This window comes from Pecten maximus, chromosome 17 (assembly GCF_902652985.1).
Source record: "Pecten maximus chromosome 17, xPecMax1.1, whole genome shotgun sequence".
Taxonomy (NCBI): Eukaryota; Metazoa; Mollusca; class Bivalvia; order Pectinida; family Pectinidae; genus Pecten; species Pecten maximus.
Window position 1 is genome coordinate 24,072,843 of NC_047031.1, and position 22,392 is coordinate 24,095,234.

The following is a 22,392-nucleotide window of genomic DNA, read 5'->3' on the forward strand; positions in this document are numbered from 1 at the left end:
TGGTGTCCATTTATGATATATCATAGGCGTATGTTACACTGCTATATGTACTTGTACATCGTACTTCTAACACGGGACTATTTCTAGTTATGTACCTGTTACTCTTCCGCGAGTGTGTGTGTTTTTTTGTTTTTGTAGTTCTTTATGTTTTTTAAGCTGAACAGGTGCCAATCAATTACGTACACTTGAGTTACAAGTGGATAGGGAAGGCAGGTTTGCGCGTGCTGAATTGCAGCTATCGGTATGATGTAAACAAACCAGTCTGGCAAAATGAAGGTCAAGGCAACATGTGTTTTGTTGATGTTTTGGATTTATGGAAGTTAACACACACAGTAGAGGATCGCTTGAATTTTACCACTGCGTCGACACATAAAATGTATCACTACGTCGGCATATTCATACCACTGCTTCGACATATAAAATATCACTGCGTCGACATATAACATATACCACTGCGTCGACATATAACATATATCACTGCGTCGACATATAAAATATATCACTGCGTCGACTTATAAAATTTACCACTGCGTCGACATATAACATATATCACTGCGTCGACATATAACATATATCACTGCGTCGACATATAACATATATATCACTGCGTCGACATATAAAATGTATCACTGCGTCGACATATAACATATATCACTGCGTCGACATATAACATATATCACTGCGTCGACATATAACATATATCACTGCGTCGACATATAAAATATATCACTGCGTCGACATATAACATATATCACTGCGTCGACATATAAAATGTATCACTGCGTCGACATATAACATATATCACTGCGTCGACATATAAAATATATCACTGCGTCGACATATAACATATATATCACTGCGTCGACATATAAAATATATCACTGCGTCGACATATAACATATATATCACTGCGTCGACATATAAAATGTATCACTGCGTCGACATATAACATATATCACTGCGTCGACATATAACATATATCACTGCGTCGACATATAACATATATCACTCCGTCGACATATAAAATATATCACTGCGTCGACATATAACATATATCACTGCGTCGACATATAAAATGTATCACTGCGTCGACATATAACATATATCACTGCGTCGACATATAAAATATATCACTGCGTCGACATATAACATATATATCACTGCGTCGACATATAAAATATACCACTGCGTCGACATATAACATATATCACTGCGTCGACATAAAATACATCCATGCGTCGACATATAAAATGTATCACTGCGTCGACATATAACATATCACTGCGTCGACATATAACATATATCACTGCGTCGACATTTAAAATATATCACTGCGTCGACATATAAAATGTATCACTGCGTCGACATATAACATATATATCACTGCGTCGACATATAACATACCACTGCGTCGACATATAACATATATCACTGCGTCGACATTTAAAATATATCACTGCGTCGACATTTAAAATATATCACTGCGTCGACATATAAAATATATCACTGCGTCGACATATCAAATATACCACTGCGTCGACATATATCATATATCACTGCGTCGACATATATCATATATCACTGCGTCGACATATAACATATACCACTGCGTCGACATATAACATATATCATAGTGTCGGCATATAAAATGTATCACTGCGTCGACATATAGCATATATCACTGCGTCGACATATAACATATATCACTGCGTCGACATTTAATATATACCACTGCGTCGACATATAACATATATCACTGCGTCGACATAACATATATCATAGTGTCGGCATATAAAATGTATCACTGCGTCGACATATAAAATGTATCACTGCGTCGACATATAAAATATATCACTGCGTCGACATATAACATATATCACTGCGTCGACATAACATATATCACTAGTGTCGACATAACATAGTATCACTAGTGTCGGCATATAAAATGTATCACTGCGTCGACATATAACATATATCACTGCGTCGACATATAACATATATCACTGCGTCGACATATAACATATATCACTGCGTCGACATATAACATATATCACTGCGTCGACATATAACATATACCACTGCGTCGACATATAACATATATCACTGCGTCGACATATAACATATAAAACTTGGATTAATCTCTACATTTAGTCGTGCCTCAGAAAGAAAGACGGTATGAAACAAACACGTGAAGCATCTTTTGAATTGAGCAACAGATCTCATTGTAATGTGTATGTACCGTGATTGAATGTCATTCATGGGTTATGTCCCTTTATGATTTGTCGGTAATGATAGGGTACTAAAATTGTGTAATGACTCCAACATTTTGGTATAGCGGGTCCGGTATCTGGCCTGCTTCACAGGAAATCAATTTCATTGTGATTAAGGAAATCGTTACCTACTTAATCTTGTTCAACTATTTGTGGTGAGTTGTTTATATGTTACCTTTTCAATTACGTGAAACATGAAGTCAAATTTAAGTCAAAAGTATTTTAGGAATTACAATATTCAACCAATTTTATACCCTCCGGATATTGCGGTACACAGCTTCCATAACAAAATGGATTGAACCTCGTCGGCTGGCTGCCTGTTTAATAGGTCAAGCCTGTGCATACTACAGTGAGCTACAGAACAGAGCTATGGACACACCAAACAATCCTAAGGTACTGTAACTGTTTAATGTTTCATTTCATTAAATTTGGTAACCAGAGACATTTAGATATATATATACTGCAAATAAGCAAGTTATTTTCTTCAAGTTATATGACACTAAACAGTTGTCGATTAAAAAGTTGAAATAACTTGTTGTGAAAATCGGTATCTATTTATAGCTTTACTACCAGTGAGAAGTGTTGCTGAAACCACTTGGTTACTACAGAATCGTCTAGTAATCGCCTGCTTACTACCGAGGTGTTTTTGTCCGTGCTTAGTTTAAATTGAGTCATTCATATTCAATTGTCTAAACCTTTTCATTGTTTCTGATTAAGTATCATCTGAACTAAACATACTGATTTGTTTTACTGGTGTTAGGCGATAACCAGCGCAATGGCCGACCAGGTCCATTTTAACGTTGGCGGGACGAGATTCTCTACCACCTGGGCCACTCTGCAAAGAATCCCTAATTCCAAACTTGGCCGACTACAGGAAAGTGGCAAGGAGATACAACAGGAGCACGGGGAATTCTTCTTTGACAGGAACCCTGCTGTATTTGGCTGCGTGTTAGATTTCTACAGAAATGGTGTCCTGCATCTGCCGGAAACAGTTTGTGGACGACAGATTCGAGATGAATTAGGATTCTGGGATATATCAGCTGGCCTCGTTTCCAGTTGTTGTTGGCGGGTTCTGTACAAGGATGATGGAGTTGACAAGACAATGGCGTTTCTAGACATGGAGCTGCCCGTCTTTCCTAACAGTATGCAGCTATTTCAGAAGGCTGAGAAGATGTCTTCCACGATCTGGAACCTCCTGGAATACCCATCATCATCAATGATGGCTAAGGTAATTATATAATATCGGCGAGGTAACGTAGCGGTTTTGACAATGGCAAATTGCTAGTTGCTAACCAGGTGAAATACAGGCTCTAAAAATAATTTCGCTTTCAATCCATTAAACGACATCTATAACTACGAAGTCGCTATTTTACTAATAGACTAGTCGATAATGAGTTATAACGCGAAAAATGAATAAACCGTACAAAGTACACGCCATGTTTTGTGTTTTGCAAATGAATTTTAATTTAGTTTTTATAAGTTAGCCTTTATATATCAGCTAGTATACAGTGTATGATGATACCAAAACAAGTATTTTAGTGCAATAAACCTTTTAGCACGTTACCAGATTTTAACAGATTAGCTCAACGATAAACTGACACAATATCTGCATTAGAAAACTATACAATGCAATTATAATCTAACGTAACAGAATGCTTCCAGCGCGAAAATTGCTAAAATAAGATACCGCTAAAATATGTAAATCTGCAGTAATCCTTATAGTGACTAATACTAAAGATATTTTACTCATTACTTAGCAAAGGGTGATTTCGTCTTATAGATAGTGAAATGGGTTTAAGATATAGCGAAACACGAGTCTATAACGTTAAATGTTCTATAAATGTATATTTATCGGTTTTAAAACACTGTTTACCTTGTTGATATTTGTAAAGAATTCTTCCGCGCGGAAAAGGTCGAATGTATAGTCACGTGACTGCGAGCGACGAGTTCCGGCGATGTTCTGCTCACGATCTGCATACATTCTCGTAGTAGATACAAAATCGAAATGTTTTGCACTGGTACATCTATTTAGAAAACACGGATGCGGACACTTTTTATGTTCGTGAAAAAGGGGAATTCTTAGTTTTATTATATTTATCTTTTTTTTAATATTACGCCTAATAATATTTTCCAACGCTGATTCTTACATGTATAGTTGCTTAAAATATAAGACAAAATATATTTATTAAACTCACACATATATATGTAACCATTGACAATACCTGCAACAGAACAGAATATGTAGAATCTGCAAGCAACACAATCATAATTTATCGGAATAACGGGAATGATGTAAGTGAGAGAGTGCGAAAATAAGATTACCACTTATATAGGTATGTTAGCAGTATTATTGATCATTAATGAAGGCTTAATCATAGAAATGACCTTTAAAGAATGTAAACGTTTTACTGAATGTAAGACCGCGTGGGATATGTTTTAAAGATTAAGATAAACACGATAGTATTAATTTACATATTACGGCGAAATAAATCTTAAGCGAAAACCAAACTGAATAGATAAGATTATCGCTAAAATGTTCATTTTCAGTAACCATACAACCAAATTTATTCTCGACTGAACAAAATAGAAAATATTTCTTTCATTTACTTTTGCATCCATCTGTTTCCTTTAAGATGTTGTTGCTCAACTCTACAAGCCAATCAAAAGCGGTGTAACAACAATCACATACATATTTTAGCCGATAGAAATGCTTGTTACAAGCAGGATTAATATTTATGTCGGTGTTCAAGCGTAGGGAGTTATGTATTATATCACAACATGTTATACAGTGTTAAAATGCAGGTAAAGGAACCAATAATTTATGTTATTTTTCCATATACAATACAATAAGTGTCCGACATTGTTGTTTTTCGTCCTGTATATATGGCAGTATAACTTTATATGTACACTTTTGAGGAGCTCTAGTTAAATAACCCCCTTAAAGGATTATATAACGTTTGAAAGGCTACATAGGATATGTAATACTGCGCTATAACTTTAAAAGACATTTCATAGGATAAGACATACGCTACTTGGTAATTTTTTGTCTGGGGTTATGTTGTTATGCTATTATTAGATATTATTAGAGAGAGTTCGTATATATAGAGGTTACACAACGAGTATGGTATTTCTTTCACTCGAGTTAATTATTTTTCAAAAGTTATAGAAACACGAGCTTTCGCGACCTGTTTCTACCACAATAGAAAAACTATTTTGAGAATAAAGTGACCTATTTTGTGTCAACGTGTGTTCTTTTCTCAATATCAGGTCTAATGTAAGGATATGACCTAATTTGAAATGCTGCTAATTAATATGCAAAACTGACAAATTCGGAAATGCATGAAAATATTTCAAATTATCACGAAACATAAATAATAATGAGGTTTATTCCTGTAAAGCAATAAATTGATAAATATCTATATATATTTACAAGAATGTAACAAAACAACTGCGAACTACTTCTTATGCCTTATCATTTCCAGGACATCGTGAAGCTGTCTTCAAGTGTTAGCCAATCAAATGGCATTGAACCACGTGATTGAAAATAGTCCCGGTCAAAGGTCACCATGTGAACCAATCAAAACGCATTTAGAGTTAACCACGGCGTGTGGTATAAACTGAATGTAATTGAACAGTTGTAATGATTATGTCATGCCTTGGGAGTTGAATAACTCCCACCTATTGTGGTAAAAACTACTTCTCTAATACTATTACTTTTTTTAATTACTAATATGTACGGATTTAATTTTCTTATTTATAATCCTTTTATTACTCTGTAATCCTCTTTTGTAGGGGTACATGCTGTTCTACTTCGTTTGTGTCCTGTTGTCAGTAATCCCTGACATGGTGGATATTGGATTCTTACACATCCTCAACCTTACCAATTTGGTGTTTCTTCTGGACATCCTGATCCGCTTCGTCATGTCGCCAAACAAAGTACGATTCATCTTCAGCGTCATCAACATTCTGGACATCCTCGCTCTCATGGCTTGCGTCGCAACACTTATAGTAAGCATTGTGGAATTGATATTCCCCAATATTCATCTCTCCGTCCAGGCACTCGGGGTAGTTCAGATGTTTAAGTATGTCCGGTTCTATCGCGTGATGAAGGCCAACCGCGCCCTCGCTTTACTCCTCCTTGCGGTGTATAAGAGTAAGCGAGCGTTGTTGCTATATGTATCGATAATGATCGTAAATTGTGTCTTTTTCGGAATCCTTGCTTTCGGGTTTGACAGCACATCTGAGTACACCTCCTTAAACGATGTTCCGTCGTCCATTTACTGGGCATTGGTTACCATGACAACCATTGGCTATGGAGACATTTGCCCTATTACGATAGCTGGTAAGGTTATTGCTGTCCTCTGTGGAATAAGTGGACTGATCCTACTTCCACTTCCCATTTCAGCCGTTTATCAAACATTTAGCACGCTCTACTCACGTAACCGAGACCGCGAACGACACGTGACCGATCTTCATCCGAATCAGTTGGCTGCAGTTCCCTTTCACCAGCCAACAAAAGTTATTTGATTTGACCAAACAAAAGAGGAAGTTTGGTGTATGCAACGGAAGAGATGAGATGATGTGTCTATCTCTAAGAATTTGTACATTTTTATATGATACCTAACCGTATAGCTGGCTATTTTCACGGGTCTATATTTTCGCCATTTTTACTTAGATTTACACAACTTTAATTTTCGCGATCCAGCTTACCTGTATGCGTCAATTATGTTCGGTTTCCTCTTATTTTAATATGTAATCTTCTTTGTCTTACATTAAAGTTTAACAAGTCAATTTACAAACAATGCTTTCTTAACAATCATTCTTGTCTATATACCAAAAGCTAAGAGATATAATTCAATATGAACATGCTTGCTAGTGACGATGCTGATATAGTCGTTTATATCGCGGATAATATTTGCGCTTGTCATATTATCACACGGATAAAATTTTCGCGATCACGTTTATGGCCCGCGAATTAGCGAAAATATCATCCCCGCGGAAATAGCCGGCTATACGGTAGTAGTTATTTTTTCTGTGCCTTTCTAGAATACATCAAAAATATTCTTCTGTAGTTCAATGCCCGAGAAAGAATATCTTTATTTGTGTAGAAATGTCATGTAGAGAATAACTATTTATGTATATTTTTGGCCAGATTACGAGTAAATATTATATTTGTGAGATGACAAGTATTACAAAGTATAATAAAACATACTTGGTTGACAGATTTATTATATTTCGCGTCTTTAATGACAATGACAATGACAATATTTTATTCTCATAAACATATAAACGAATGCACCAAACGAATTATATCAGCCTTAATGACAATTAGTGTGGCCGTGGCGTATATCTCTATCAACTTTTTTCCCATCACTACGCTTGTTTCACAACTAATATGGCACGTGATAAAATTGGTAACGGTGTGTTATTATATTTACACATTTGTAGGTAAAGAAGTTGTTTATCATGTTTATCGAACTCGTTAGTTAATTTTCAGATTTAAAAGACACCAGCTAAAGCTTGAAAATTACCTAAGTCGAGTTCGATAAACATGATAAATAACCGTCACTTGTTGGGGAACCTCTATATACATGTATCTCCACCACAACAGTTTAGCGACCTCGATATACATTGTGTTTTACTTTGTTGTTGACGTCGCCGTTTTTTATTATTTATTTGTCTACGTAATGTTTCAATATGTTTGATAAAATGCTGGTCCCATTAATCACTTACCATTAGATAGTTCGTCAGTTCCCTCAGAAAGTCCACGGATGTATATAACGGGTCTTAAATACATTCTCACGATTCCCCAAGGAAGGTCCATAGAGGTCTGTAATCCATTTCCACGAGTCCCCAAGGAAGGTCCATAGAGGTCTATAATTGGTAAAAATGTAAAACACGAAAAGTTGTTAGGAGTATCAGTTGATGATTGTATGTCCTGGGATTACCAGTTCTCAATAGTATGTAGAAAAATCTCATGTCAAATTTTTCAAATGAAAAAGATAAAACCATTTTTAAGCCAGACTTCCTGTATTACGTTTTTAACTGTTTTATCAATCCTCATATTGACTACTGTGCTACTCTCTGCGGCAACAGTTCAAAAAAGAATATTGTTAAGTTGGAGCGCCTTCAGAAGAGAGCAGCCAGAATTATTTTAAATTGTGACTTTTTAACTCCATCTAATGACATGTTTAAAATACTAAGATGGCTGCCTTTTTAGCAAAAGGATTTTATATAGTCAGTCTGTTTTTATGTACAAGATACTTAACGATCTAGCTCCACAAAATTTAAATTGCTTTACTAGCATATCTGATGTCCATTGTAGGTCTACCAGATTCTCAAACACAAATGTTTTTTACTTACCATCTCACCATACAAATACTTTCAAAAGTCTTTTAAATATCAAGGAGCTCATACATGGAATCTTTTACCAAGTAATGTGAGAAACTGTTCAACACTTTTATCTTTTAAGAAAGCAGCAAAGACTTTTTTATGGAGTAATCTGTAATCTTGCCGTAGTTGTACTTTTATCCTTTACATTAAATGACGGCTCCAAAATTATGTTAAATCATATGTTATAGTATTATTCTTTTATATGTTGTAAATATTGTATATTCTATTACTTATCTTGACCATGTGTAAGACGAGCTTTTAAGCTCAACATGTTATCAAGTATAAATAAAGACCATTATTATTATTATATTGCACAGCATAACACCCGATACTTGATTCAGTTTTAATTTGACTTTTTGCTGTATCCACGTCTTCAATTGAGTAGCTCTATCCTCTCTAACCCCTTCGCTCTTCCTTTTCGACATCCCGTAAGAACAATTAAGTTTCCATTCCCAGACGCGATTGGTCTGTCCATGCCGTCTACGAGAGTCCCCCTTTCGTGTTCATGGTGTACTCTACTCCTTCTACTTATCCCCTCTTTTCTCTGTCCAGATGAGTTATCTTCATCCCTGTACGAAAGAGCTCTCACGTTTACCACCTCAGCGACCTCCCTTAAGGGTTTCCGTTCTACTTCAATTGGAGTTCCTCTTTCCCCGCCCAAAGTTGTCTTGCCACTCGATCTACGGAAGTTCCTCTTTCCCCGCCCAAAGTTGTCTTTCCACTCGATCTACGGGAGTTCCTCTTTCCCCGCCCAAAGTTGTCTTTCCACTCGATCTACGGGAGTTCCTCTTTCCCCGCCCAAAGTTGTCTTTCCACTCGATCTACGGGAGTTCCTCTTTCCCCGCCCAAAGTTGTCTTTCCACTCGATCATCAGGAGTTCCTCTTTCCCCGCCCAAAGTTGTCTTTCCATTCGATCTACGGAAGTTCCTCTTTCCCCGCCCAAAGTTGTCTTTCCACTCGGTCTACGGGAGTTCCTCTTTCCCCGCCCAAAGTTGTCTTTCCATTCGATCTACGGGAGTTCCTCTTTCCCCGCCCAAAGTTGTCTTTCCACTCGGTCTACGGGAGTTCCTCTTTCCCCACCCTAAGTTGTCTTTCCACTCGGTCCACGGGAGTTCCTCTTTCCCCGTTTATAGCTGGTCTACCTACTCTGTCTGTGGGAGTTTCCCATTGCTGTCCATGGTGTCCTCCACTCCGTCTACGCCAGTTTCCCTTCACCATCTACAAGGGAAGTTTCCTTGTCCAGGAGAAGTGCAGCTCTCGCCTCCATCTCATTAGCAACCCCTCGTAAGGGATACTGTTCTCTCTAAAGTGATGTTCACTTACAGGGTACACAAAATATACTAAACGTCATCTTATTGGACATGTGATACACGTTACTGAACGTACCGGGTAATTGATCACTTATTTGTAAATACCAACTAATCTATTCACTTTACTGGTATCAATGTGTATCTTATTTTATAATTTGTATTTCGCGCCTCTTTTGTATGTGCGTTTGTATATGCCTATGTTAATAAATATAATAATAAATATTGTGGTTTAAATATGTTACCTTTGTTATATTTGATACACAATAATATTTCAGCCCACGTTTGGTATAAAGGATTTATACTGCACGTAGCTACCGACTAGGTATCAACAATTTAGGTCCTTATTTAGCGTCACTGACAAATGCTAGAATATGTATGGGACAAGAAAATTCATTTTTACTAATATGCTTTCTCGTTTGTCTTTTGTACACATCCTTTAAACGCTCAGATAATCGAAACATTCAAAACATTATCGGCTCTTTCGAATATATATATATATGATTAATACCGATACATGCAATCGAATGCGCCGAAACTTCCAAGCCTTGTTATCAAGAATCACGGTTAAGACTTAACGTGAATGGGTTTTAACATTAACCGCTAGGATATACCAAACCAAGCAGGGAAGAGACCAAAACAAAATGCAATACAACATGACCTTTTATGAAGACACCAATAACAAGAGGCCAAGGGCCTCGTAGCTCTCTGGACGTTGATTTGAAATCCAGCTTGTTTGTACTTTCAATTTTTTTTTAATTTTGCTATATATTCTTTGTATTTTCAACTTTTTCAATGAATTTTCCTGACTTTGTGTATTGATCGTTTTAAATGAAATTTTGTACTCTTATAGAGAATTGTTTCCTGTTTCATCTCATAATATTTTCACTGTTTTCCGATGTATATGACTAGAGAAATAATATTTTTTTACAATACCTAATTTTTTGAACGCCATTTTGACGTTATTTTAGTAACGTCATATAGAGAAATGGTGTCACACGGAAATATCAGTGTAGACAATTCTGTATTGCTCCATAAATACTCAACGGAAAAATAAATAAATATTATGAGAAGAAACTAAGGACATTTCTTCATAACATGACGAAATATTGTTAATATATACCTCGCGAGACACTCTGTACACTGTAGCAGACGACATAATGTGTATAAAGTAACACGCATAGCAGCAATTTTTTGCAGCGGCACAGGGATACGTGTGTTGCAGCACATTACTATATACACATTACAGTGGGTTGATATAGGAACTTTGCCTCATAACTCCTCAGAATAACGTTCGGCATGTCCCTGTGACACCGAATATGTCCAAAATGACACCGTAAATTGACGATTACTCGAAAATGAAAACATTTAACGACTCAAATTTCTTGTCAAATCTAGTTCGTGTCGACCCCAATCATGTGTCTTGAAATCCATTCTGACAGTCCCACTGTTTCTGATATCCTCTGTCCACAAAATTTTAATAATTCTACTTCCGGCAAAAACATGAGAATGACTGCGTAAGCTCTCCTGGACTCCGTCCAGAGAGCTAAAAAGGATTGGAAGCATGGACATGGGAGAGCACCAAACCAAAACAGAGGATAACAACAAAACCTTCAACAAAATTAAACATTTGACAAATAAACGATCATGAACCGTCCACACGTTCTATTTTCCGGATGTTCTCGTTTACGGAGAATGTAGATGGTTCGCGATTGAATCATCAAAATGGCTTTTCATGGATTCATCAAAAGTTTGTCACTTACTGTTGAAATATTATTTTGATAAATATTCTTGTATCCGAAGTTCCTTCTTACCGGGTTATGCCACAGTTGCATGCTCCCTTTCGTAACTTATCAAACATTTTTGCTGTACGTGTATCATAATTCTAGAAACATCAACACAGAAAGCGGCATTGGTGACTCAACAGGTAGGAGGTATGATTCTTTAAAATAAAATATTGCACCCATTGGATATTTAGGACATTTCCCTTCTCTTTTGTGTTCTCCTTTCTTAATGGCTCGCCTACAGTACTGGTGTTTTGTCGTTCTGTGTTGAACGTTTACCTTAAATAGAAATATAGTGGGTTCTTCAATTGTCCCCTGGCGTTAAAGAGAAGGGAAATGTTGGTCCTAAATACCCAATAGATGCAACATTTTAATTCGTTACTTTAATATGAGCATAACATGGGACATGAAAGATTCCCACATAAATTGCTTCTTACGCACGTCCAGTGGGTAACAGCAGGTTGTTTTCTCTTTCCGTAAACTGCAGGAGTATATATTGAGAATTAGCATGTAATAATCGTACTCGCGGATTGCAGCGCTTACCTTCCATATCATACATAAATAACGGCACCAATTTGTGTTACTGCGTCAGCCGTCTGCCTACAAACTAGGGCATGTGTGTTATTCCCCTGGTGTCGACATATAACATATATCACTGCGTCGACATATAACATATATCACTGCGTCGACATATAAAATATATCACTGCGTCGACATATCAAATATACCACTGCGTCGACATATAACATATACCACTGCGTCGACGTATAACATATACCACTGCGTCGGCATATAACATATACCACTGCGTCGACATATAACATATATCACTGCGTCGACATATAAAATGTATCACTGCGTCGACATAAAATATATCACTGCGTCGACATATAACATATATCACTGCGTCGACATATACCATATAAAACTTAGATTAATCTTTACATTTAGTCGTGCCTCAGAAAGAAAGACGGTATGAAACAAACAAGTGAAGCATCTTTTGAATTGAGCAACAGATCTCATTATAATGTGTATGTACCGTGATTGAATGTCATTCATGGGTCTTTATGATTTGTCGGTAATGATAGGGTACTAAAATTGTGTAATGACTCCAACATTTTGGTATAGCGGGTCCGGTATCTGGCCTGCTTCACAGGAAATCAATTTCATTGTGATTAAGGAAATCGTTACCTACTTAATCTTGTTCAACTATTTGTGGTGAGTTGTTTATATGTTACCTTTTCAATTACGCGAAACACGAAGTCAAATTTAAGTCAAAAGTATTTTAGGAATTACAATATTCAACCAATTTTATACCCTCCGGATATTGCGGTACATAGCTTCCATAACAAACTGGATTTAACCACGTCGGCTGGCTGCCTGTTTACATGTAATAGGTCAAGCCTGTGAATACTACAGTGAGCTACAGAACAGAGCTATGGACACACCAAACAATCCTAAGGTACTGTAACTGTTTAATGTTTCATTTCATTAAATTTGGTAACCAGAGACATTTAGATATATATATACTGCAAATAAGCGAGTTATTTTCTTCAAGTTATATGACACTAAACAGTTGTCGATTACAAAGTTGAAATAACTTGTTGTGAAAATCGGTATCTATTTATAGCTTTACTACCAGCTGAAACCACTTGGTTACTACAGAATCGTCTAGTAATCGCCTGCTTACTACCGAGGTGTTTTTGTCCGTGCTTAGTTTAAATTGAGTCATTCATATTCAATTGTCTAAACTTTTTCATTGTTTCTGATTAAGTATCATCTGAACTAAACATACTGATTTATGTTTTACTGGTGTTAGGCGATAACCAGCACAATGGCCGACCAGGTCCATTTTAACGTTGGCGGGACGAGATTCTCTACAACCTGGGCCACTCTTCAAAGAATCCCTAATTCCAAACTTGGCCGACTACAGGAAAGTGGCAAGGAGATGCAACAGGAACACGGGGAATTCTTCTTTGACAGGAACCCTGCTGTATTTGGCTGCGTGTTAGATTTCTACAGAAATGGTGTCCTGCATCTGCCGGAAACAGTTTGTGGACGACAGATTCGAGAGGAATTAGGATTCTGGGATATATCAGCTGGCCTCGTTTCCAGTTGTTGTTGGCGGGTTCTGTACAAGGATGATGGAGTTGACAAGACAATGGCGTTTCTAGACATGGAGCTGCCCGTCTTTCCTAACAGTATGCAACTATTTCAGAAGGCTGAGAAGATGTCTTCCACGATCTGGAACCTCCTGGAATACCCATCATCATCAGTGATGGCTAAGGTAATTATATAATATCGGCGAGGTAACGTAGCGGTTTTGACAATGGCAAATTGCTAGTTGCTGACAAGGTAAAATAAAGGCTCTAAAAATAATTTCGCTTTCAATCCATTAAGCGGAATCTATAACTACGAAGTCGCTATTTTACTCATAGTCGTTAATGAGTTATAACGCGAAAAATGAATAAACCGTGCAAAGTACACGCCATGTTTTGTGTTTTGCAAATGAATTTTAATTTAGTTTTTATAAGTTAGCCTTTATATATCAGCTAGTATACAGTGTATGATGATACCAAAACAAGTATTTTAGTGCAATAAACCTTTTAGCACGTTACCAGATTTTAACAGATTAGCTCAACGATAAACTGACACAATATCTGCATTAGAAAACTATACAATGCAATTATAATCTAACGTAACAGAATGCTTCCAGCGCGAAAATTGCTAAAATAAGATACCGCTAAAATATGTAAATCTGCAGTAATCCTTATAATGACTAATACTAAAGATTTCTTACTCATTACTTAGCAAAGGGTGATTTCGTCTTATAGATAGTGAAATGGGTTTAAGATATAGCGATACACGAGTCTATAACGTTAAATGTTCTATAAATGTATATTTATCGGTGTTAAAACACTGTTTACCTTGTTGATATTTGTAAAGAATTCTTCCGCGCGGAAAAGGTCGAATGTATAGTCACGTGACTGCGAGCGACGAGTTCCCGCGATGTTCTGCTCACGATCTGCATACATTCTCGTAGTACCCACAAAATCGAAATGTTTTGCACTGGTACATCTATTTAGAAAACACGGATGCGGACACTTTTTATGTTCGTGAAAAAGGGGAATTCTTAGTTTTATTATATTTATCTTTTTTTTAATATTACGCCTAATAATATTTTCCAACGCTGATTCTTACATTTATAGTTGCTTAAAATATAAGACAAAATATATTTATTAAACTCACACATATATATGTAACCATTGACAATTCCTGCAACAGAACAGAATATGTAGAATCTGCAAGCAACACAATTGTGAGGTTCTCTTTTTTTTCATTTATTTGGATTTTTCTTGGTTTCTTATTTTTAAGGTGAGTAAGAGGTTAATTGTAGATGGTCAGTTTAGTAGTAGTAGGGAAGTGGCCTCTAATTAGCCTTGGCGACTGTGAAGATCAGAGATAAGGTTTAAAGTAGTAATTGATAGAGTTAACACCAGTGGAGGTTGTTTAAGCCTGTAGTGTAATTATTAGGTCTTAAGTAGGTTAGATGTGAATAGTTGTCAGTTCCTTCTGGGGATGATATATTGTACCTTGGTGGTCATTCTCAGAGGCTGGTGTGTATATATTATCAGAGGCTGGGTTAGGTCCGTATGGGTGGTTTATAAATAGACTCCTGGTCAGTCTCCAGGACTGGTATATGCATAGCCGCCTGGTCAGTCTGGAGGACTGGTTTATAAATAGGTATGCGATCATCCAGGGGGGCGGGGCTACATTGAAATAGATTCTCAGCTCTGGTATATAAATAGGTATGTGGTCATTGGGTGGACTGCCTTAAAATAGCTTGCCAGGCTGTGGTATAAATAGGTATGTGGTCATTGGGTGGACTGCCTTAAAATAGATATGCATGCTGAGGTATAAATAGGTATGAGGTTATGATCTGTTTATAGTCGGTTCCTAGAGGTTGTATATTTAGAACTTGACCATGATGTCATTCTTTTATTAGACTGTGTTGGTGTTTAAGTTTAGCATCTATTGTGTAGGTAGTGGGGTTAAGTAAGTGATGTCACTGGTCAAGAATAGTTTGCTGGCCATATATAAAGGGCTGTTAACTTAGAGTAGGGGCTTTTTTTGGACATCGAGTGGTTAGAGGAGTTTTCAGAGTGAGTCTGGAACAAGGAGTTAGTTTTAGAGAGTTTTTAGGGCTAGTGTTTGGAGTTGGTCTTATTAACAGAGAGACTTTGGATTTTATTATCTTAGTTTTAGATAGAAAGTATAGAAATGTGTAGAGTAGTTTAGTTTATATTTTTGAGTCATAGTTTAGTGATATGTAATTAGGAACTTTACAGAACCTTTTATTGTGCAATTATTTTCTTCATCTTGGTTACTTCTAAAAGGAATTGGAGTGGATTTTATTTAGATACTGCTGGAATGTATTCAACTTCAGGCTTTCTTATTTACTTTGTGAATTATTTGTGAATTTATACGTTCTACTCCTGGAGTATATATTGGATTGGAATTTGATATATCTTGATTGGCAAATACTTTGAATGAAAGTCATATCTTAATAAAACTGAAGGAATTTTACATACCTGTGTATGTTTTGTTTTAAATTTCATCGATTAACGTAACGATGTGGTGTCAGAAGAAATAAAGAGTTAGCAGAAACGCAACACAATCATAATTTATCGGAATAACGGGAATGATGTAAGTGAGAGAGTGCGAAAATAAGATTACCACTTATATAGGTATGTTAGCAGTATTATTGATCATTAATGAAGGCTTAATCATAGAAATGACCTTTAAAGAATGTAAACGTTTTACTGAATGTAAGACCGCGTGGGATATGTTTTAATAAGATTAAGATAAACACGATAGTATTAATTTACATATTACGGCGAAATAAATCTTAAGCGAAAACCAAACTGAATAGATAAGATTATCACTAAAATGTTCATTTTCAGTAACCATACAACCAAATTTATTCTCGACTGAACAAAATAGAAAATATTTCTTTCATTTACTTTTGCATCCATCTGTTTCCTTCAAGATGTTGTTGCTCAACTTTACAAGCCAATCAAAAGCGGTGTAACAACAATCACATACATATTTTAGCCGATAGAAATGCTTGTTACAAGCAGGATTAATATTTATGTCGGTGTTCAAGCGTAGGGAGTTATGTATTATATCACAACATGTTATACAGTGTTAAAATGCAGGTAAAGGAACCAATAATTTATGTTATTTTTCCATATACAATACAATAAAACATTGTTGTTTTTCGTCCTGTATATATGGCAGTATAACTTTATATGTACATATCAAGATGTTCTTGTCACTTTTGAGGAGCTCTAGTTAAATAACCCCCTTAAAGGATTATATAACGTTTGAAAGGCTACATAGGATATGTAATACTGCGCTATAACTTTAAAAGACATTTCATAGGATAAGACATACGCTACTTAGTAATTTTTTGTCTGGGGTTATGTTGTTATGCTATTATCAGATATTATTAGAGAGAGTTCGTATATATAGAGGTTACACAACGAGTGTGGTATTTCTTTCACCCGAGTTAATTTTTTTTTTAAAGTTATAGAAACACGAGCTTTAGCGACCTGTTTCTACCACAATAGAAAAACTATTTTGAGAATAAAGTGACATACTTTGTGTCAACGTGTGTTCTTTTCTCAATATCAGGTCTAATGTAAGGATATGACCTAATTTGAAATGCTGCTAATTAATATGCAAAACTGACAAATTCGGAAATGCATGAAAATATTTCAAATCATCACGAAACATAAATAATAAGGAGGTTTATTCTTTTAAAGCAATACATTGATGAATATCTATATATATTTACAAGAATGTAACAAAACAACTGCGAACTACTTCTTATGCCTTATCATTTCCAGGACATCGTGAATCTGTCTTCAAGTGTTAGCCAATCAAATTGCATTGAACCACGTGATTGAAAATAGTCCCGGTCAAAGGTCACCATGTGAACCAATCAAAACGCATTTAGAGTTAACCACGGCGTGTGGTATAAACTGAATGTTATTGAACAGTTGTAATGATTATTTCATGCCTTGGGAGTTGAATTACCCCCCACCTATTGTGGTAAAAACTACTTCTCTAATACTATAACTTTTTTAATTACTAGTATGTACGGATTTTATTTTCTTATTTATAATCCTTTTATTACTCTGTAATCCTCTTTTGTAGGGGTACATGCTGTTCTACTTCGTTTGTGTCCTGATGTCAGTAATCCCTGACATGGTGGATATTGGATTCTTACACATCCTCAATCTTGCCAATTTGGTGTTTCTTCTGGACATCCTGATCCGCTTCGTCATGTCGCCAAACAAAGTACGATTCATCTTCAGCGTCATCAACATTCTGGACATCCTCGCTCTCATGGCTTGCGTCGCAACACTTATAGTAAGCATTGTGGAATTGATATTCCCCAATATTCATCTCTCCGTCCAGGCACTCGGGGTAGTTCAGATGTTTAAGTATGTCCGGTTCTATCGCGTGATGAAGGCTAACCGCGCCCTCGCTTTACTCCTCCTTGCGGTGTATAAGAGTAAGCGGGCGTTGTTGCTATATGTATCGATAATGATCGTAAATTGTGTCTTTTTCGGAATCCTTGCTTTCGGGTTTGACAGCACATCTGAGTACACCTCCTTAAACGATGTTCCGTCGTCCATTTACTGGGCATTGGTTACCATGACAACCATTGGCTATGGAGACATTTGCCCTATTACGATAGCTGGTAAGGTTATTGCTGTCCTCTGTGGAATGAGTGGACTGGTCCTACTTCCACTTCCCATTTCAGCCGTTTATCAAACATTTAGCACGCTCTACTCACGTAACCGAGACCGCGAACGACACGTGACCGATCTTCATCCGAATCAGTTGGCTGCAGTTCCCTTTCACCAACCAACAAAAGTTATTTGATTTGACCAAACAAAAGAGGAAGTTTGGTGTATGCAACGGAAGAGATGAGATGATGTGTCTGTCTCTAAGAATTTGTACAATTTTATATGATACCTAACCGTATAGCTTGCTATTTTCACGGGTCTATATTTTCGCCATTTTTACTTAGATTTACACAAATTTAATTTCCGCGATCCAGCTTACCTGTATGCGTCAATTATGTTCGGTTTCCTCTTATTTTAATATGTAATCTTCTTTGTCTTACATTAAAATTTAACAAGTCAATTTACAAACAATGCTTTCTTAACAATCATTCTTGACTATATACCAAAAGTTAAGAGATATAATTCAATATGAACATGCTTGCTAGTGACGATGCTGATATAGTCATTGATATCGCGGATAATATTTGCGCTTGTCATATTATCACACGGATAAAATTTTCGCGATCACGTTTATGGCCCGCGAATTAGCGAAAATATCATTCCCGCGGAAATAGCCGGCTATACGGTAGTAGTTATTTTTCCTGTGCCTTTCTAGAATACATCAAAAATATTCTTCTGTAGTTCAATGCCCGAGAAAGAATATCTTTATTTGTGTAGAAATGCCATGTAGAGAATAACTATTTATGTATATTTTTGGCCAGATTACGAGTAAATATTATATTTGTGATATAACAAGTATTCCAAAGTATAATAAAACATACTTGGTTGACAGATTTATTATATTTCGCGTCTTTAATGACAATGACAATATTTTATTCTCATAAACATATAAACGAATGCACCAAACGAATTCTATCAGCCTTAATGACGATTAGTGTGGCCGTGGCGTATATCTCTATCAACTTTTTTCCCATCACTACGCTTGTTTCACAACTAATATGGCACGTGATAAAATTGGTAACGGTGTGTTATTATATTTACACATTTGTAGGTAAAGAAGTTGTTTATCATGTTTATCGAACTCGTTAGTTAATTTTCAGATTTAAAAGACACCAGTTAAAGCTTGAAAATTACCTAAGTCGAGTTCGATAAACATGATAAATAACTGTCACTTGTTGGGGAACCTCTATATACATGTATCTCCACCACAACAGTTTAGCGACCTCGATATACATTGTGTTTTACTTTGTTGTTGACGTCGCCGTTTTTTATTATTTATCTGTCTATGTAATGTTCCAATATGTTTGGTAAAATGCCGGTCCCATTAATCACTTACCATTAGATTGTTCTTCAGTTCCCTCAGAAAGTCCACGGATGTATATAACGGGTCTTAAATACATTCTCACGATTCCCCAAGGTAGGTCCATAGAGGTCTGTAATCCATTTCCACGAGTCCCCAAGGAAGGTCCATAGAGGTCTGTAATCCATTTCCACGAGTCCCCAAGGAAGGTCCATAGAGGTCTATAATTGGTAAAAATATAAAACATGAAAAGTTGTTAGGAGTATCAGTTGATGATTGTATGTCCTGGGATTACCAGTTCTCAATTGTATGTAGAGAAATCAAATTTTTCAAATGAAAAAGATAAAACCATTTTTAAGCCAGACTTCCTGTATTACGTTTTTAACTGTTTTATCAATCCTCACATTGACTACTGTGCTACTGTCTGGGGCAACAGTACAAAAAAGAATATTGTTAAGTTGGAGCGCCTTCAGAAGAGAGCAGCCAGAATTATTTTAAATTGTGACTTTTTAACTCCATCTAATGACATGTTTAAAATACTAAGATGGCTGCCTTTTTAGCAAAAGGATTTTATATAGTCAGTCTGTTTTTATGTACAACATACTTAACGATCTAGCTCCACAAAATTTAAATTGTTTTACTAGCATATCTGATGTCCATTGTAGGTCTACCAGATTCTCAAACACAAATTTTTTTTACTTACCATCTCACAATACAAATACTTTCAAAAGTCTTTTAAATATCAAGGAGCTCATACATGGAATCTTTTACCAAGTAATGTGAGAAACTGTTCAACACTTTTATCTTTTAAGAAAGCAGCAAATAACTTTTTTATGGAGTAATCTGTAATCTTGCCGTAGTTGTACTTTTATCCTTTACATTAAATGACGGCTCCAAAATTATGTTAAATCATATGTTATAGTATTATTCTTTTATATGTTGTAAATATTGTATATTCTATTACTTATCTTAACCATGTGTAAGACGAGCTTTTAAGCTCAACATGTTATCAAGTATAAATAAAGACCATTATTATTATTATATTGCACAGCATAACACCCGATACTTGATTCAGTTTTAATTTGACTTTTTGCTGTATCCACGTCTTCAATTGAGTAGCTCTATCCTCTCTAACCCCTTCGCTCTTCCTTATCGACATCCCGTAAGAACAATTAAGTTTCCTTTCCCAGACGCGATTGGTCTGTCCATGCCGTCTACGAGAGTCCCCCTTTCGTGTTCATGGTGTACTCTACTCCTTCTACTTATCCCCTCTTTTCTCTATCCAGATGAGTTATCTTCATCCCTGTACGAAAGAGCTCTCACGTTTACCACCTCAGCGACCTCCCTTAAGGTTTTCCGTTCTACTTCAATTGGAGTTCCTCTTTCTCCGCCCAAAGTTGTCTTTCCACTCGATCTACGGGAGTTCCTCTTTCCCCGCCCAAAGTTGTCTTTCCACTCGATCTACGGGAGTTCCTCTTTCCCCGCCCAAAGTTGTCTTTCCACTCGATCTACGGGAGTTCCTCTTTCCCCGCCCAAAGTTGTCTTTCCACTCGATCTACGGGAGTTCCTCTTTCCCCGCCCAAAGTTGTCTTTCCATTCGATCTACGGGAGTTCCTCTTTCCCCGCCCAAAGTTGTCTTTCCACTCGGTCTACGGGAGTTCCTCTTTCCCCACCCTAAGTTGTCTTTCCACTCGGTCCACGGGAGTTCCTCTTTCCCCGTTTATAGCTGGTCTATCCGCTCTGTCTATGGGAGTTCCCCTTTGCTGTCCATGGTGTCCTCCACTCCGTCTACGACAGTTCCCATTCTCCATCCAGAGGAGTTTCCTTATCCACAAAGAGTGGAGTTCTCACTTTTTATCTCCTCAGCGACCTCCCATAAGGGTTTCCGTTCTACTTCAATTGGAGTTCCTCTTTCCCCACCCAAAGTTGTCTTTCCACTCGGACTACAGGAGTTCCTCTTTCCCCGCCCAAAGTTGTCTTTCCACTTGATCTACGGGAGTTCCTCTTTCCCCGCCCAAAGTTGTCTTTCCACTCGGTCCACGGGAGTTCCTCTTTCCCCGTTTATAGCTGGTCTACCTACTCTGTCTGTGGGAGTTTCCCATTGCTGTCCATGGTGTCTTCCACTCCGTCTACGCCAGTTTCCCTTCACCATCTACAAGGGAAGTTTCCTTGTCCAGGAGGAGTGCAGCTCTCGCCTCCATCTCATTAGCAACCCCTCGTAAGGGATACTGTTCTCTCTAAAGTGATGTTCACTTACAGGGTACACAAAATATACTAAACGTCATCTTATTGGACATGTGATACACGTTACTGAACGTACCGGGTAATTGATCACTTATTTGTAAATACCAACTAATCTATTCACTTTACTGGTATCAATGTGTATCTTATTTTATAATTTGTATTTCGCGCCTCTTTTGTATGTGCGTTTGTATATGCCTATGTTAATAAATATAATAATAAATATTGTGGTTTAAATATGTTACCTTTGTTATATTTGATACACAATAATATTTC

The 22,392-nt window shown here is 36.7% G+C and overlaps 3 protein-coding genes across 6 annotated transcripts; all 3 read left to right on the forward strand.

Moving 5' to 3' along the window:
- Positions 1-2,530: 2,530 nt before the first annotated feature.
- LOC117315512 (potassium voltage-gated channel protein Shaw-like) lies at positions 2,531-10,207 on the forward strand. The gene is made up of 3 exons (XM_033869737.1): positions 2,531-2,663; positions 3,031-3,498; positions 6,063-10,207. Exons 1-3 carry the CDS (start codon positions 2,640-2,642, stop codon positions 6,795-6,797), a joined length of 1,227 nt encoding a protein of 408 aa, XP_033725628.1. The 5' UTR covers positions 2,531-2,639; the 3' UTR covers positions 6,798-10,207.
- On the forward strand, positions 8,135-22,353 carry LOC117315510. 4 transcript variants are annotated; one of them, XM_033869734.1, is made up of 2 exons: positions 8,135-9,728; positions 21,299-22,353. In XM_033869734.1, exons 1-2 carry the CDS (start codon positions 9,137-9,139, stop codon positions 21,862-21,864), a joined length of 1,158 nt encoding a protein of 385 aa, XP_033725625.1. In that variant the 5' UTR covers positions 8,135-9,136; the 3' UTR covers positions 21,865-22,353. The 4 variants fall into 4 exon arrangements, with proteins under 4 accessions (XP_033725625.1, XP_033725626.1, XP_033725622.1 ...); XM_033869735.1 differs by having other exon boundaries at positions 8,160-9,467; positions 21,273-22,353; XM_033869731.1 differs by having other exon boundaries at positions 8,572-9,681.
- Positions 13,105-22,353, forward strand: LOC117315513 (potassium voltage-gated channel protein Shaw-like). The gene is made up of 3 exons (XM_033869738.1): positions 13,105-13,216; positions 13,574-14,041; positions 17,977-22,353. The coding sequence occupies exons 1-3, from the start codon at positions 13,193-13,195 to the stop codon at positions 18,709-18,711; spliced, it is 1,227 nt and encodes a 408-aa protein (XP_033725629.1). The 5' UTR covers positions 13,105-13,192; the 3' UTR covers positions 18,712-22,353.
- Positions 22,354-22,392: the final 39 nt, after the last annotated feature.

What these genes read in the sequence shown, in the direction of transcription:
- LOC117315510 (XM_033869731.1), top strand. Translation starts at nt 9,137, where the DNA reads ATGCCGTCTACGAGAGTCCCCCTTTCGTGTTCATGGTGTACTCTACTC. An exon ending in TTCCATTCGATCTACGGGAG is followed by an intron (nt 9,682 to 21,298) that starts TTCCTCTTTCCC and finishes GATCTACGGGAG; the next exon opens with TTCCTCTTTCCCCGCCCAAA.
- LOC117315513 (XM_033869738.1), top strand. Translation starts at nt 13,193, where the DNA reads ATGGACACACCAAACAATCCTAAG. An exon ending in ACACACCAAACAATCCTAAG is followed by an intron (nt 13,217 to 13,573) that starts GTACTGTAACTG and finishes TACTGGTGTTAG; the next exon opens with GCGATAACCAGCACAATGGC. An exon ending in CATCATCAGTGATGGCTAAG is followed by an intron (nt 14,042 to 17,976) that starts GTAATTATATAA and finishes CCTCTTTTGTAG; the next exon opens with GGGTACATGCTGTTCTACTT.
- LOC117315512 (XM_033869737.1), top strand. Translation starts at nt 2,640, where the DNA reads ATGGACACACCAAACAATCCTAAG. An exon ending in ACACACCAAACAATCCTAAG is followed by an intron (nt 2,664 to 3,030) that starts GTACTGTAACTG and finishes TACTGGTGTTAG; the next exon opens with GCGATAACCAGCGCAATGGC. An exon ending in CATCATCAATGATGGCTAAG is followed by an intron (nt 3,499 to 6,062) that starts GTAATTATATAA and finishes CCTCTTTTGTAG; the next exon opens with GGGTACATGCTGTTCTACTT.